The sequence below is a fragment of the Rhipicephalus microplus genome, chromosome 4, assembly GCF_043290135.1.
Source record: "Rhipicephalus microplus isolate Deutch F79 chromosome 4, USDA_Rmic, whole genome shotgun sequence".
NCBI classification, from domain to species: domain Eukaryota; kingdom Metazoa; phylum Arthropoda; class Arachnida; order Ixodida; family Ixodidae; genus Rhipicephalus; species Rhipicephalus microplus.
Genome location: NC_134703.1, coordinates 211072579 through 211090682, shown reverse-complemented (window position 1 = coordinate 211090682; position 18104 = coordinate 211072579). Strand labels below are relative to the sequence as shown.

General features: G+C 46.0%; 1 protein-coding gene across 1 annotated transcript in view; it reads right to left on the bottom strand.

Annotated features, from left to right (window-relative positions):
* Positions 1–888: 888 nt before the first annotated feature.
* Positions 889–18104, bottom strand: part of LOC142814100 (uncharacterized) — a 55498-nt gene continuing 38282 nt past the window's right edge. The window contains exon 5 of the mRNA XM_075892039.1: positions 889–1654. Coding sequence (XP_075748154.1) covers positions 1487–1654 — 168 coding nt within the window. The 3' untranslated portion in view covers positions 889–1486. The remainder of the gene's footprint in view (positions 1655–18104) is intronic.

Below are 18104 nucleotides of genomic sequence, written 5' to 3'. Positions count from 1 at the left end.
TACATACATACATGCATACATACATACATACATACATACATACATACATACATACATACATACATACATACATACGTACATACATACACACGGCCATGAGCCCTCGTCATTGTTATCGCATCTCTCGGGATGCGCGTAGCGAGTGTGAGGCATTGAAGCGCGCTCCACAAAGACCGTGTGGTCGGCGTACTTATCTTTGACGCACGTTTTATATTGTTTTTATACAGCTGCAGGAAAGGACGAGATGCGTAGACGCAACGGCGAGTCTCACAGTAGCAGTCGCCTAGAAAAATTGCACCCGGAACCTGGAGAACTACTGGAGCGCGGGAGACGCTCAGGGGACGCCGAGCAGCACAGAGTGGCTTGTTTCGTGCTCCGAGTGTTCATTTAACGCGATAGTGTTAGAGAGGTCATGTCGCAGAAATTCCGCCACCGGTGTGGGCACCGTTGGTTGTAAGCGAAAAAATTGTCCTTGAGCGAAAAGTTGAGACAGAAGCAAATGAAGAGTGAAGTTCTTGGTCTTATTAAGGATTGAATCCGGGCAGTTCGCTTGGCAAGCAGGTGTACTACCACAAAGCCACGACTTTACTGGCGGCTGCTTCAATAAAAAGAAACACTACATAAATATCATGTAGTGGAAGGAGCCTCCTTAAGGCAATTTGTTCGACAGGTGTCACGACGAAAACGAGCCCATTCGGTGATTTGTAGGTGCATTCGGGAGGCCATAAACTACGTCGAAAAAGGCCGGGATAGTGCAGCCATTGCCGCTAAGAACGCACAGGAACTTTCAAACAGCTGTTTAAATGGACAGCTAGTCCATCTAGCAAAAAAAAAAAAACATATCATGCCTCTCTACAGGCGTTCATCAAGCAAACAGCAAACAGTACGTAATGTGCTGCCATCTCTTAGGAATCGTGAAGCTCTTTATTGCCTCTGAGATAAGCAGCGCGTGGCGCGTATGTTGGAGTTCGTGCAACTCTTGCTTTAGATATAAAAAAAATTGTACGTACCATTCGCGCGCGCGCGCTGTTACAATATACTGTGTGCGTGTGTGTGTGTGTTGTGAGTGCTTGTGTGTGTGTGTGTGTGTGTGCGCGTGTGTGCGCGTGTGTGCCTGCGTGCATGAATAGCAAAACATATTAATAAGTATGCACTTAGCGGTTGAAAGGCGCACTAGGGGCCGCATTTCGTTGTTGCGTTCAACTTGAGGCGAAGCTTAAGGGTACCCCATTTTTTATGGTTCGTTTATCGCCACTCATCTGAAAGTGACACTACTTAATTTGTGAAGACGTAAGGTGTCCGAGGACACAGGTCTCATGGACTTTGGTTATTTTAACAAGATTTTCCGTCTCTGAGCAAGTCAGGACGTATTCGCAGTCTCCTAGCTCTGACGCCAGTTCGGCGTCGCAGCAGCAGCTGCGTCGGCAGCGTAGGCTTCGATTCTGTGATTAAACTTTGCTATGGCAAGAGGCAAGACGCCGGACTCCTATGCTTTCGTACTAACAAGCCACCGTGCTTCCAGTGACGCCCCAGTGTGGACATAAGTGGGCCCGTTACGTCGGCAGACATCCATGACCACCAGGTGAAGGTGAGCGTTTCTGATGCACCAGCCACTGCCATGGACAAAGACGCAGATTGGAAGACCGTTCTCATCCTGCGCCAACGAAAACAACACGCTTTGGCAACGCAAGTGCACAAACAATGCTTCCCAAGAGCTTTCAAAGACAAGCATGCACAGTCTACCAAAGAGAAAGAATTGCTACGAGCTTCCACCATTACTGGAGCACGACTTTAGGATAATCATAAGATGGCATGAAGGTTTGCCTCTGAGAAACATAGTATCGTCCGCCCTGGCGGCTGCGATCGTAACACCTTGCGACCACCAAAATACGGGGGAACGATTTCTGCTGCGAATCAAACCTGGTTCCAGCATAGCGATTTACTCCACGCCGCACCAAGGGGTGGCTGCAAAAGCGAGGCGCACTCCACACTCTAGAATAAATGGCCATAAAAACGCGTAAATGTGTACGCAGCAACTGTAGAAGAGGCACTAAGAGTAGAAGCGCACGGAATGGCTCCGCAATCACCACGCGAAACCCTCCTAGCTAAATGCATGTACGCACGCATGATGTGGAACTCATTCAAGCACGTATGATTGAATACAAAAAGAGAGCCACTTTCACCTTCAGTGGGCCCATTCTAGCCAAGGTAGTCTAGTACTATGGGGGAGAACTTGTTTTTCGCCCCTTCCGTGTCACCATCCAAGTTTGCAACAGTGTAGGGTACGAGGACACCGCACAGACGTCTGCTCTTATCCTAACCAAAAAATCTGTACAATAGGTGGACTAGAAAACCCGAACCCCCTGGTGAGCTGATCTGTGCATCATTCGGGGGGCCACATGCAACTGGAGACCGCAGCAGTGTCAAGCTATTAAAGAGCCTAAAGAACCGCGTTCAGCCCGGCCGTATCGCCCACAAAGAGCCCCGCAGCCACGTTGGTTTTCCTCCGAGGATGACGAAAAAGGCCATGTGAGAGCCACCAGTATCGTGCAACGCGCCCCGTCTCATAGCAGATCCTGGTCAAAATCCTACTCTAAATCAGTGCAGCGTTATCTTATAAATACTGCGAGGAAATCATTGACGCCCATGCCTACACGAGCCCGACCCCGGCATCCGGAGAAAAAGAGGGAGACGCCTGCCGACAACCATGGTCTGGAGACATCGATCACAGCAATGACGCAGATGAGCCGGGTGGGGGTCGCGTCTGGCATGACCAGTCATATCACACCAATAACACAGCACTCAGAATACAATAAAGTCTTTGCAGAAAACAAACAGCTTCGCGAAGCGCTTGACAACATGATAAGCGAGCTTGCATTGCTGCTCCAGCAAATGGCAACGCTGACGCAACGAATGCGGAAGGAGACATCGAAGGCATCGGAAACAGAGAGTTCATCACAGTCGCTGGAGCATCTTCACTCTGAGTTAGATACGTTAACCTCGTACGTGAATCAGCAACTACAGCTTTTCGCTCGTGATGTTCGGCGTCTAAAACTTATGGTGGAGGAAGCTAACGTAGACAAAAGCTCACGCCGCAGATACAAACGCTCTCGCGGCCACCACGCGGATGAAAGAGATGCAAATGTAGCCATCACGACAGACAGAGATGACGCATTCAACTTTACATACTCTGGCTAAACGAACCACTGCACATCAACAGAGTCTTACTATATTGCAGTGGAACGGTAAAAACCTTTGTAGTATCTCTGTCACACTTGGCAACTTAAGTTCACTTCGAGCGAGTACACTAAGCCACGAGTATCATTTGCACGCACGCTCTCACACGAGAAAGATTAGTGTCACTCACTGCAAAGTACACTAGCCGGCAAGTGTGTTCCCCAACCTCACTTCGCTGTGACGGAATGTGTAGCCTCAGTACCAGTGGCTTGCACAGAATGGGCTTTTGTCTAAAGCGGTGCTCATACCATTTCTAAATTATTGTTTTCAATATAACCGATACTGATGTGTATTAAAACAAGTCATAAATTATTAACAAAAATTCTTGTTACTCTCAACTTCTACCAGTTTGCGGCCGCGTACGCAAGGGGGATATGGCAGCACATGCTGTGCAATGGCTGTGCCTGTCTCGTTGTTTACTTCCAGGCAGACTTGCACATGTGTAGGTGAGTCGTTCTCAAGTCGCTTACGATGGCATGTGCCACTGGTGCTAACTTCAACGAAGACAACGTGGTCCTATGATGAGACACGGGCGCAAAAGTAAGAAATATATCTTCCGCTACAAACAGACGATTGCCACTGTCGTCATTTTCAAAGTACACTACGCTTTCTCGTGTAGCAGCAAACCACCGTAATGACACTTTGTGAGCGTAAGTACCCTCGCTCAAAGTGCCTTTAAATAGCCGCGTGTGACAGGAGTATAACAAACATGCAACACTCATACAATTCATGCAGTCTGCCCTGGTTCCTCTGAACATATGCGGGCAGGAAGTCGAAAAAAGAAACAGCGAAGCCTTCAAGGGTGTACGCGGTACGCCAGTGACACATATACGTCCGCGGTAATTTACAGAAGAAAGGACCTTGCGATTACTACTAGCGAAATTCCTGGTGTGAATATTTTCCATTAACTTATCAATATTTGGCCCGTCAAGAAAGATAGAGCAAAATAATTTCTTATAAATGCCAACAGTCTATCGAGGCACAGGGCAGATTTTTATGGCCTTCTGCATGCTGCCATGGCTTTGGCCTCGCAAAGAAACTCTCTCATTCTTCTAGGAGACTGCAACGTAGCCCACACAAAATGGGGGTATTTAAAGGATGCAGCTAAAGGAAAATGGCTACTTCAAGCCACAGACCAACACAACTTCACTCTCTTGAACCTCCAGAACTCTCCCACTAGAATACAAAACAGGGTTGAACGCGACATAACGCCAGATCTCACCTTCACTAACGATGAGCGACACACAGCCTGGCAAAGAAATGAAGAGACCCTGGGGAGTGATCATCATATAATCAGTATCACTTGTTTTGCGAGCAAGATGCGCAGACCACTGAGCAAAGCGAAAATTGCGGATTGTAATAGGCTCCTGGAAGGGCAACACGACTGGTATAAAGAGAACGGTACGCCAAAAAGTGTGGCTGAGTGATAGTACGTCATGAAGTCAGCCTACAAGGGAGTCACCAAGATCGTCCAGACAACACAAGAAACACGAACAGTCGACCCACATTTTGTGCACTTCTTGGACGCCCGCCGTAGCCTCATAAAATGCTGGAAAAGGCAGCATCACAACAGGACGCTGCGCAAATGAATTCAGGAAGTATGAGATGCGGCAGCCGTATACACACGTACATCATATACGAATAACTGATTAGCTTCTGCGGCTTGTTGCGGGGTACCCTGGACACTAAAAAGACCTTGAGAACGCGTATAGCAACCGGAAATACTCTCACCAAACTTTAGGGGGAGTATGATGGTTCGGAAGAAGAGTTGTTCATGCAGTTGAAACGAGACTACACTGATACCAATGATGGCAATCACGTCGGAATAACATCCGTCAGAGCATATCGAGGGCTTCCAAACCATTTCTTGGGCGCCAACATCAGTATTTCGGGAATTCATGCCACTGCACAAGCTTTTCAAAAAAAAAAAACACAGCCAAAGAACCAGATGGGATAACTAACGCAATGCTGCGAAATTTAAGTGACGAAAGTCTCCAACAGCTCACAAACTGCTTTAAAAGCCATCTGGTCATCAGACGGAGGTATACCACAATGCAGGAAGGAGGGAGCTATTGTACTCCTTTCGAAACCTGGCAAGCCCCGAAACTTGAAGAATCTAAGGCCGATATCCTTTACGTCGTGTTTAGAAAAGCTATTTGAGAGAGTCATCGCCACGCGCCAGGAGTACCACATCGAGCAACACGGCCTTCTGCAAGACTCTGTGGTTGATTTTCGGAAAGGCATATCCACCCAAGATGTCTTTCTGATGCTTCGGAATGACGTCCTCAATCCTCCCTTGTGTAGTCTACACATGATCCTACTCGCGCTACACACCAATAAGGCTTTTGACAGCGGCCCCCATGAAGCAGTCCTGCAAGGTCTTCAGCATATCGGATGTGGTGAACGCGTTTACAAACACGTACAGAACTTTCTGACCAGCCGTAACGCCACGATTCGTTTGGGCACAACACGCTCTTCACTATACAGCCTTTAAAACAAGGGAGCTTCGCAAGGCTCTATTCTATCTCCACTTCCCTTTATTCTTGTCATGCAAAGAATGGTTCTTCACTTACAGGAGAATCCCGACATAGACTTCGTCATTTACGCAGATGACATTACATGTTGGGCAAGTAAGGGATCGTATGAAAATAGGCAGGACGTGCTGCAAAGGGCAATTGACGTTATATGCAACCACATGAAAAAAATGAACATGGCTTGTTCACCGGAGAATTTAGCGTACATTCATGTACGGCCAAAGTATACTTGGACTGATAGATTCCCACAGCTCCGCCCCGCCGCGGTGGTCTAGTGGCTAAGGTACTCGGCTGCTGACCCGCAGGGCGCGGGTTCGAATCCCGGCTGCGGCGGCTGCATTTCCGATGGAGGCGGAAATGTTGTAGGCCCGTGTGCTCAGATTTGGGTGCACGTTAAAGAACCCCAGGTGGTCTAAATTTCCGGAGCCCTCCACTACGGCGTCTCTCATAATCATAGAGTGGTTTTGGGACGTTAAACCCCACATATCAATCAATTCCCACAGCTCCAACTAATGCTAGCAGACAAAACAATCAGGAGAGTAAAGCAGCTTCGAATTCTGGGTAGGCGCGTCCAGGAACGTGAACACATCGGACACCCTTGCGAATCTCAAGTGCATCGTGAGGAGTATCACCAACCTTTTGGGTTGCGTCGCTCACAGCAGAAAAAGCATGCGCGAAGCTGACAACTCATAGCTAGTGCACGCCTGCTTAGTCAGCAGTATCACTTATGCACTGTCTTTTCAAGCAACCCGTAGGACATACATCGAGCAAGCGGACCGACTCCTTCACGTTGCTTGCAAGGCAGCCCTTAGGCTGCCACAAAACGCCAGCACCACACCTCTGTCTGAGCTCGGGATACTGAAAACGTATGAACAGCTACCATCCTCGCCCAGCATGAACCACTAAACACCACACCACAAGGACGGGCCAAGCTTAGTTTTTCTCTCGTAACGCAGTACTGCGGAGATAGTACAGAATTATTTCCTCTGACTGTACACTCGCAGATCCATGTGGCACCGATACCGCGTCACATGCGCCCATTATTCCCTAGTGCGCGACGCAAAGATCCCGCGCGAAAGCTTAGCAAACACAGCACTGATCCTGACGTGTACTATATGGACACCTGCCATTGCGGCACCACTACAGGTGGGTCGTACACGTACACGGCAGTGGCCAGTAAAAGAGGAAAGCTGGTGGCAGCAGCGACAATACGTAGATCTTCCGTTGCAACAGCGGAGGCCATTGTGATTGCCCTTGCTATCAGAGAGGCGTACAAGCGAGGTGCAAACTTCACCATCTTCAGGGGTTCACAAATAGCATGCCGACTTTACATGCATACAACAGAACCACGAACTGTTCTTATATTCCTCGGCTCACACGTCGTATCTGGCCATGGGATCATTTGGTGCCCGGAGCACACAGGTGTTCCCGGTAATGAATGAACCGACCGACTAGCTCACGCAGATACATACCGAGCGACATACGAACTTATAGACGACACCGTATTCCCTGACTGCAATGAGCAACCAAGTGGTCAAGCGAACAGTCTCGAAGCTGAACGGCAAGAACAATGCACTATGACGCCACCTCACGCGAAACAGCGCAATCAAGAGACGGGCACCGTCTTCAGACGAACACACACCCCAACCTACACACACTTTCTAAAGTACACCCTTCCGAATAGCAAAATGAGTGCCCCTAGTGCGAAGGGGTACCCACACTTACGCACATTACATGCAGCTGTCTCTCGCATCCTGTTGCAGCAAACTCAAGGCTCATATAAGCCCACAAGTAATCACACTGGTCATGGGAGGCTCTTGGAAACCAATTGGCAACGCTGGACCAAGCATGGTGAGCCGCTACAGCCAGTAGAGCTCTGGACGAAGGGCCCCGCGCACTTTAGTTACTGACAGTGCAAATAAACGTTTATTCTCTCTCTCCCTCTCATTTGGAGCGCACACGACAGAAAAGACCCGAGGTCAACCATGATTATTTAGACAGATTTATAGGCGCAAATAAGACGGAACTTTTAGAGAACAAACAAACACACATCACTGTGTGTTTCTTCTCTGTTGACTCTTCACTCGACCGTGGAATGGAACGGACGTGTTTTTCCATCGCTCCTTCCAGTCCTTTGACGCTTCCATGGGTTTTTGTCCACGGCGCTCTCGTTGAACAGACCTACTTCAGACTTTCCGGTGAGGACTATCACAGTTAAGACTGTTTAATGTGTTTCGAAACGTGAAAGTGCTTTTCTTAACAACTTTCTTGTCAGCAGGCATGGCCGATGCATGCCGTGACACCGCACCGACGCCGCTGGAACTTTTGGCGCTTGACCTCGTTCGTGTGAACGCCGAGTGTGTTGCAGTGACATTCAGTGTGTGCCTGATCTACACTGCTTAGGCATGGCTTCTCCGGTTTCTACCATCGAATCAGAAGCAATGGATGCTACAGACACCAACGAATATCCAGTGGATCCAGACGATGGTTCTTGGTTCCCAGCTACCCGTCGACACAAACCAAAGACCGCAACGAATTCCGCACCCGAGCTCTTGCCTGCCGAAAATCAAGTGACCCCGCGGCCGCCACCCCTACCTGTGGATGAAGTCAAGGTCATCTTTCGACAACGAGGAGGCCTTCGCCTCAGTGAATGGGCGCATCACGTGTTGGCATGCGCCATCTGCATGACTGCTGGGATGCCAGGAGAAACAGTCAACAAGCTCCTTTTTCGAATCTAAGCGGAACGCAATATAGCCATCGCAAGTACACCAGACGAAACTATAACTACAAAGTTGGAAGCCGTCACTGCACTACATCTAGGATCGCAGAGATATGAAATGGAAGCTTATGTAGCCCCTACTGACAATTCTTATAAGGGAGTCATCATCGGCCCCAAGAAGAATACTTCACCCACCGAACTCCTCGACAACATCTACGCACCCGACGCCGAAGTCTGGCACGCCCGAATGATGGGATCCACAAACACGGTGTTGATAACTTTTGCAGGCCTTCAAGTTGCACGTTATGTTTACTACTACCGTGCGGAATACCGATGCTACAATCACCGACCACGCAAACAAGTTTGAACAATCTGCTTTGCACTTGGACATCGGGCAGACATATGTCAAACTCCGAAAAAATGCTCATGCCAAGCATGTCGGGTTGAGACACCAGCGCCGTAGCAGAGCTGTACAACTCAATGCTTCCACTGCACGGGTGACCACCCAGCTACGCACCCCAAATGTCATGCGAGAGAACAGAAACCTCATTGATTTGATTTGTGGGGTTTAACGTCCCAAAACCACTATTTGATTATGAGAGACGCCGTAGTGGAGGGCTCCGGAAATTTTGACCACCTGGGGTTCTTTAACGTGCACCCAAATCTGAGTACACGGGCCTACGACATTTCCGCCTCCATCGGAAATGCAGCCGCCACAGCCGGGATTTGATCCCATGACCTGCGGGTCAGCAGCCGAGTACCTTAGCCACTAGACCACCGTGGCGGGGCAGAAGAACAGAAACCTCCAAACAAGCATTACGCCAAGAAAGCACTGGAGGCGAACGCGTTAGCACCACCACCCACAGGTCCAGAACGAGGCGCAGCCAATCCAAGAGCAGAAGAAAGTCTCAGGACAGGGCCTTAGAATCCCGAAACAACATGCCAGGAACCGCATCCAAAACCAGCACCACCACCCTGGGACTGATCCCCCAAAAGAACAGAGCCGCGAGTGTTGGGAGACCAGAATCGCCACCAGCCAAGAAGCCAGCGCCCGCTGGACAAACGCCTCTGGCTAAGGTGAGTTGGGCAGCGGGGCCTCCCAGGCTGAAATCTTTTTTACCTAATTCCTCCCATCCTCCCTCATCACACAACCACCCCAACGTACCTCTAACATCTAACGCACATAACTGCACTAAGCAAGAGCTGCAAGATGCCCTCACAAACCTGAGAGACTCGCTTAAAGCTGAAGTAACCAGCATGATCACCCAGGCAATTAATGATTTCCATGCAGAACTTAAGCACATGTTAAAGGCCAATACCCAAGTGCTTGTAACACAGCTAAAGCAGCACATACAAGAAAGCTTCGCGCCATTTACTACTGGGCCCCAAGACCCATTGCCACTAGCTAAAAACCCCAAAAGTCTGATCAATTGACCCCACCCTTACATCCGCCCATCACTCTTAACTGAGGACACAGTCCAAAAAGAGCAAGATGGCTCTCCTAGTCCTGCCTTCACCAAGTGGCAGTGGAACTGCAGGAGATTTTGACGAAAGAGGAGCTCCCTGCAACAGTACACTGCCACTTTCGCGCACCCTCCGGATATCATGCCTCTACAGGAGACGCTTTACACATATACCCTCTCGGGCTTCCATACATACACAGATCAACAAGCACCATCACTTGTCACAATACTCGTATCCAAACACTTGACAACTATAGAACACACACTGCCGTCATCCATATTTTAGGTGCTTGTTGAAAGTATTCCTCAGAAAGACAGTCAGCAGAGCTTGTTTATACTAGACATCTACAGCTCCCCTAAATTTAGGAGGGACGACTTTGGGTACCTTATAGCGGAAACGTGTAAGCTAGGCGAACACGTTGTAATGGTGATTTCAACGCCCCACACACGTCATGGGCATACCTATCTGTAATTAAAAAAAAATAAATAAGTGGTGGCTGCGCAATCACTTTTTTTTTCTGGCGGCATATGTACATCTTGTCTGCGGTATGCACGTACGTGGACGTTGATCAAGCAAACCACCGTGACACCATAGCACGGGTGGTGTCGCGGTCTTATGCTTGATAGCGCGGAATGGATCTCCGACCACAGTGGCTGCATTTAGATGGGGACGAAATATAAAAAGAACACCCGTGAACCAAAAGTTATGTGCACATTGGAGAACCTCAAGCAGTCACAATCTTGGTACTCACCCTACAGCACACCTGAGAATGATATCTTGTTGGTACATTAAAGCCTAGCAATTATCAATGTTGAACAGGCATGTCCATTTTAAGCCGACACAGGCAAGGGGAAAAAACTGAAATTGTGTGTTAGGTGAACTAAACAAGTAAACATCGAATACATTTGATACTTCTCTAGCAACGCATAAATTCCGATGTTACTTAGCCACGGCAGCAAATGAGAAAAACGCTTACCGAATTGGCTGGCTCCATAAAGCTAAGCTTTGAGTAGTCCGCTCCTTTGTTCGTAGCAATAACCCTGTATTTTGCACAAATTAAGTTAAACGGAGGCACTTCGGCATCGAGTTTTCACCATGAGAGTATCTTTTGTAACAGTTCAGAGGCGTATGAACGTGGCTCTGCACAAGTGTTGTGGGCAACGTAGCTTTCCTTATATGCATCTGTATACAAAAAAAAAGGCTACCTGCCTATCGTTTCGTTCACTACACACAGTGGCATCAGATAGAGTTTGGTGGAGATGGTCAGATGAATGGACGCATGGAAACTTTGTTAGTCTTGAAGTTCACTACTCAACGCTCAACGGGCCAGATAAAAAAAAGTTTACAATGCCGTTTGTTGCATAATAAGCTCGTTTCATTTCCGGCAAAACACCGTTCAAACTAGACTGTATGGCCTTGGTATTCACTGGTGGCTGTCTTCACTATCGAATAAATATAGCAGACACGTGCCATTTGGTTTAGAAACGAGCCAGCCAGCTCTAGAAAGAAGAGCGAGAGCAGAACTTTGCTCGGCTGACCGCTTGTATGCAACGCTGCCTCCTCGTTTTACGTTCTCCCTTTCCTCTATACGTGCTTCTTTTTACATACTGTTGCGCTTGAATACGCAACAGTACCGCCAGTGCCCTTTTTTTTTTAGAGAAATATATTTCCTTAGTGCACAGGGAACGTTTCAGAAGGAAGATATAGCATTGACTGATATGTGGGGTTTAACGTCCCAAAACCACCATATGATTGTGTGAGACGCTGAAGTGGAGGGCTCCGGAAATTTTGACCACCTGGGCATCTTTAACGTGCACCCAAATCTGAGCACACGGGCCTACACTATTTCCGCCTCTATCGGAAAAGGAAGATATAGCAGAGAGATAGGACAGAGCGCTCACTCACAGCCAATTTTATTGCACAGATGGCGGGAATATATACACGGTCAAGACGGCGAGGACATTACGCACAGAAGAAAGGTCAAATGATGGCGCATGCGCCAAACCACCTTATTCCAGTCTTAAAATGACAACTTAACTAAAAAGATCCCTGTATTCATTATCCGACAGATTGACAGGTATCTCTTCAGTTAAGTTGTCGTTTTAAGATTGAAATAAGGTGGCCTGGCGCTTTCGACATCATTTGTCCTTTATTCTTTGTGTTATCCCCTCACCCTCTTGGCTGTATATATTTTCCCGCTATCTGTGCAATACAATTGGTAGTAAGTGTGCGCTCTGTCCAATCTCTCTGCTATATCTTCCCTCTGAAAGATTCTCTCCGCACTAAGGAAGTATATTTCTCTCAAAAATTGCAATACCAACCAGCCCAAGTAGCCACTCCTTTGGTTTTGTTACAACGATGCGCGCACGTACCATCTCTACCAGCCGGCGCTCTAGTCTGCGGGAGCAGCTGAGAAGTGCGCGCTCTCACCGCCAGGGTGGCCGTGGAAACTCCAGCGCTGGTTGCCTATACTAACAACCCTTAGGATTTGATGGTGCGGGTTCCCGAGAAAAAACTTTCGAGAAGGATAACTTCAACATAGCAAACTTTCAACGACCCCTTTACCTGGGATGAGCGACAGAAGTCAAACCAGACAGGCACATCATCAGCACTATGGGGAGGACCCTAAAGAACTCGAGATGGCCGGACTGTGAAGACGTCATTTTGCACTCATATGAAACCACTAGGCAAACAAAGTATCTTTGAGGAAAAACATCGTGATTGAGCTGGTACAAGTATGAATAAATTTTCATACAACTGTGAGGTTGCTAGAACAGAAAGCAGTTGTAGATAACTCAATTGAACTTTTGATTGTGTAACTTCGTGCTGGCTTTTCTTCCCAATCACATTCAGCCAAAAACAACTTTGTCACAAAGCTGCCCTACACGATGTAGAGTCACCTCAATAGAGCCATATATATTAAAAATGCGGATCAATAGAAGACTACGTAGTGTGAGGGAAGGTTTTATGAACGTTCTTTTATTAATCATTTGCCTTTAGTTTGACGATTCTCCAACAACAAAATAAACATGAAACATCTGTTACAAAGCAACCCCATTTCATGGTAGTACAGGTCATCGACATCTAAGCTAAATTCACGGCATGTCTTCGGATCATTCTGCCGCAGAAATATCACGAAAGCCCTGAATTGGGCACAAGAAAGGGATCATAATAGCGCTACGCCATGCGCCAAAAAGAACTCATGACTGTTGTTAATGCGCTACAACACAAGGTCAACGACAAGGCCAAGTTCAACGAAGTGATACGACTGAAATGTCAGTGAACTTCTGATGTTTAACTTGAATAAAATCAAATATTGCTTCAGTGTTTGCAGTGACTAGTGGTGCACCAGCAGTTGGCAATATTTTCTGAAAGGTACACTAAGAAGAACCTATGCCTCAGTTTAGACTGACATGCTGCACACCGAGACCTCTCATGCTACAAGTTTATTATCAGCGAAAAAAATTAGGGAGGAAGTTTATTTTTTCAATTTCGTGATGCCCAAATTATGAAAATGCATTGTATTTTTCAACATTGGCTTGATGAATATTTCTGAAACTTCGTATCTTAGGTCCATCACACCAACACATGACATTGTACTTAATTTTGATGAATTAATATTTACGTAGGACCCTGTACACGCGTTTGAATTTTATGATGTCGCTAGGTTTCGTGTGAGAAGATCAAAGCGACATCTCCACCCACATTTTCTTCTCGCACGTTTTCTCACTTACTAAGCGTCGTTTCGTGGTACAAGTGGTATTTGCAAGATTGAGAAATTGTACTTGACTAATACGCGAAAATTTTTTTTTGTTTTAGTGTCTTTTCGAGGTGTACCGAGACAATTTAGAGACATGGCAAAAGGACATCTTTAGTTTCCTCTGTACGCAAGTAGTATTACCACTTAGCACACATTAGTCAGCTAGCACGCATAAGATAGTTACTCTGATTTCAAAGTTTTCGTTGCAGAGTATTAAAAAGCAATGGAGTGGACATTATCGTGATGAGTCGACAAGGTTCCCGCAAGTTTTCAAATGGAGTTTCTGTGCAGCCTAAATTACAGAAATCACTGTCACGGTCAATAGGGACATTGAACTCATCGTTTATATGTACCACGAGCAGATCGCTTATCTGCCATTAGTGCGCAGCGAATTGACAAGTTGCTGCAACGTCACACTGCTTTGTCATGTTACGGAGAAGCCACCCACTTGATATTGAAACTGAAAGTGTATTTTAAAGGTAGAGGTAATAAAATATATGCGATGCTTGCCCAGGCAACACAGAACTCTCTTCTTGAACCCAATCGTCTTCTGTAAAACAACAATTCCTAAATATTGAAAATTCGTCTCATACTCCTTCAGGTGATGCCAACAGGATGAATCGCGACAGTAATATCAGATGGTTTGGCAGTATGCATTTCGGTACATGCACGATTACCTGATCAATTGTGAAGGAAACAATATTAACGAATAGATGATAGATCACAGCCGGTCTATACGCACTCGGTCGCTCCGTGCTTTTATGGTCTAAGCAGCAGCCGCGAGTAAAATATAGCTGTTTTTATACAGTTTCAGCGCACTCCGCATGAGGGCGTCGAGAGTCACGCCTTTAGAACGTTTTTTGCCGCATACGCATTGCATTGTAAATGAGCTGTACCCGGCCACTTTCTCGTGTCAATTACTTTTCCATTTGAGGAAAGCAGTTGGAGTAGAAGAGGTGTGTGGACACAGCCTTCATTTTTTGGCACTCATGCATTGGGTAATGAATGCTCACACGCAACAGTACAAAGACCTTTTTTTCAAGGCTCCAACGCAATCTATTCGCTGAATTCGAAAATGCTTGAGGCTCGTGTGGTTGTATTTATCATTTAGGTGCACGTTAAAGAACTCCACATGGTGAAAATTCTCAAAGCCTTCCACTATGGTGTCCTTCATAAACATATCAGTGAAATAACTTCCTCGAACAAAAATCTTTGAATATCGCAGTTGATTCTTGAGCCATACATTGAAGATTCCCTGCTACTGGTCTGTCTGAAAAGTGTGGACAAGAATCACGCAGAAGGGTTGGCGCTAATTTTGAAAAGTTTCTCCGGATTCTTCTAGTTGATTGTATAAATTTTAATGGATCAAAATGGCATGGCGTCTAGCTTTGTTTACAAGCCCATAGAAGAGCATTTCTGGTTAGAAACAATGGCGCTACTTCAGCCAAAAGGATCACGACAAAGTTTTGCCAGCAACGCTTTTTTTTCTTAAGGCGCAATGAAAATATATTAGTTCTCATGAGAACATTTTCTGATTCTCTGAAATTGCATTGTTCCCCTGCGTCTTTGGCAAGCCATATTGCACATGAAAAAGTTTCACGTTTTTTCATCGGCACTGAAGATTGCATCTGGGATTGTATGGGCTTGGGGTTGTTTTTTTTTTCTTTACTACAACGACTTTCCAAAACTGTATCACTACATGCTCTTTCATGATTCTAACTTTTGTGTTTTCATTTTGAACAACTAATATTTTCATTGACATTCTTATTACTATTGCTACTACTCCTGTTATTGCGAGTGCTATTCAAACCTACTTGTGAAGAATATTGACCATCCCTCTTATGCTTTTACTTTCCCCCTTTTGAACGACTTATTTCAATAAACACGAAACGTGACACATTGAACAAAATTGTGCAAAATTTATAATTTTCATGGGCACTGGCTGCCGGCATGTCGATTCAAAGTGAACGTTCCTAAAACTATTTTTCTCAGAAAAAAAAGATTACGTTGTCTGTCATTTCGTCTGCCAGACTAGTGACGTATCATGTGGACGAGCCTTCTGAACGCGACGCACAATGGTACATGTCATTAGGCTGTCATTAGGTTGTATACGAGGGACTATTGGTCAGCTGCCCGCTCGTAATAAGTTCACGTGCTACGTGACGCCACACATGCGCGTAAAAGGGTGTTTTACACTCGCCGCTTGGCTTACAGATGGCGATTACCGACACTCCCACTTCTAAATTCACATATAAACCCAAAAAAGTGGATGAAGGGAAGGCCGCTGTGGTAGCTCAGTGTTTAGAGCATCGAACGCGTTATTCGAAGGTCGTAGGTTCGATTCCTGCCCACGGTTGGTTATTTTTTCATCAACTTTTCTTTCTTCTTATTTACATTCCATTGGTTCTAATAACTTCCCCTGTACATTCCTTCGTAATACTGTTGTTAGATCTCATTAATATTGTGTTAAAACACGGAAAAACGAGCCCTTAGGTATACACTTCTTTCCGTTATTTCATTGAACGAGGGTCTCGTAATGGCAGACTTGATGTGTTTAGGTTGTATAAGAGGGACAATTATTCAGCTGCCCGCTCATAATAAGTTCACGTGCTACGTGACGCCAAACATACGCATAGGAGTGTTTTCACACTCGTTGTTTGGCTTATAGATGGCGCTGACTGTCACTCCTACTTCTAAATTCACATATAAGCCCAAAAAAAGTGGATGGAGGGAAGGCCGCTGTGGTAGCTCAGTGGTTAGAGCATCGAACGCGTTATTCGAAGGTCGTAGGTTCGATTCCTGCCTACGGTTGTTTATTTTTTAATCCACCTTTCTTTCTTCTTATTTACATTCCATTGGTTCTAATAACTTCCCCTGTACATTCTTTGGCATTACTGTCTGTTAGATCTCAATAATATTGTGTTAAAACACGGAAAAAACGAGCCATATATATATATATATATATATATATATATATATATATATATATATATATATATATGTGTGTGTGTGTGTGTGTGTGTGTGTGTGTGTGTGTGTGTGTGTGTGTGTGTGTGTGTGTGTGTGTGTGTGTGTGTGTGTGTGTGTGTGTGTGTGTGTGTGTGTGTGTGTGTGCAAGCCATTTACCATTCCCGAAATCATGCACAGTGAATATGACCACTGATATTTCAACCAAGTCGTATTTTCTTTGATCACCCCACTAAGAAAACAATGATGATGTCGAATTGTTTGAGAATTCAAATGTTGATTTGCCAAGATGGTGACCATGAGATTCGCAAAACTGGAAAAAAAACTGTCTGACTTTTTAGAGCTGCAGAGATGTCATATTGTACTCCAAATTATTTTGCCAGTAACTTTTTTAGACATGTAGTATGGCGAAAGTGGCCAAAGCGGTGTTTCTGCACAAGTTAGAACAAGACGAAGAAATTTTCAAACCGCAACCCCCCCCCCCCCTCCATTTTTTTTCATGAAGGGGTTAGGTTTAGGGCACAACTTTTTGACTTGCTTGCAAGGCGCGTTTGATCAGATAAAGTAATAATGGCACGCGCCAGTTGGCCTCGCAATGGCACCGAATATCTATCGCATGTGGCGTTGCTATGGCAACTGACGTGGTCACGGCATGAACTAAAGCTTGTAGTGTGCAATCTCGATATGCGGAGAGTTTGTGCACTTTCAGCTTTAGTTCCTAATGATTCCTAACATGCCATGGCCGCACTCGCTGACAAGAAAATTCCTATTTTCAACGAAGTGTTGCTGGCTACGGCAACACATCTTTTGCGTTGTTGCGTCGTCCCGCCGGTAAATATCTGCCACGGTCAGCAGACCGACAGGCACGCGGCGTTGTTACTTCATCTGGTCGATCGAGTTTCGCGAGTGTTTTCACGTAATGAGCAGCTATGTTACACTGTGGTTAGGGTCTGCCCTTATAGATTGATGAAGCAAACTACACAAGTGGCTAAAGTGGTCTCCATTTCTCGCTAAAATTAGGGCAAATGAGAAAATTTTGAGGCTTGTCGGCCATTTTGGCCCATCGTGGTGCGATTTCGGCAAATTTAATGGTTTCCGCACAGGTCGGTGCACAAATGAGGAATTTCATCAAATTGGCGCAATCAGTGCAGCTGTTGCACCCCTGCATTTGAGCATCACGTTGCAAATTTCAAAATATCTTTTTCGTATTTTCACGACATTGGCTCAATGAAATTTTTTCGAACCATCATATGCTAGGTCTAGCACCCACTGAACACAATGTACTTCATTTTTATTAAGTAAAAGCTATGTGGGGCTCCCCCAGTAGACACCTTCAATATTTCGTACGTCACGGTGTTTGGCACGGCAATCTCAGTGTATTCTCCACCCAAATTTTCTTCTTGCATGTTTTCTCCGTTGCCGA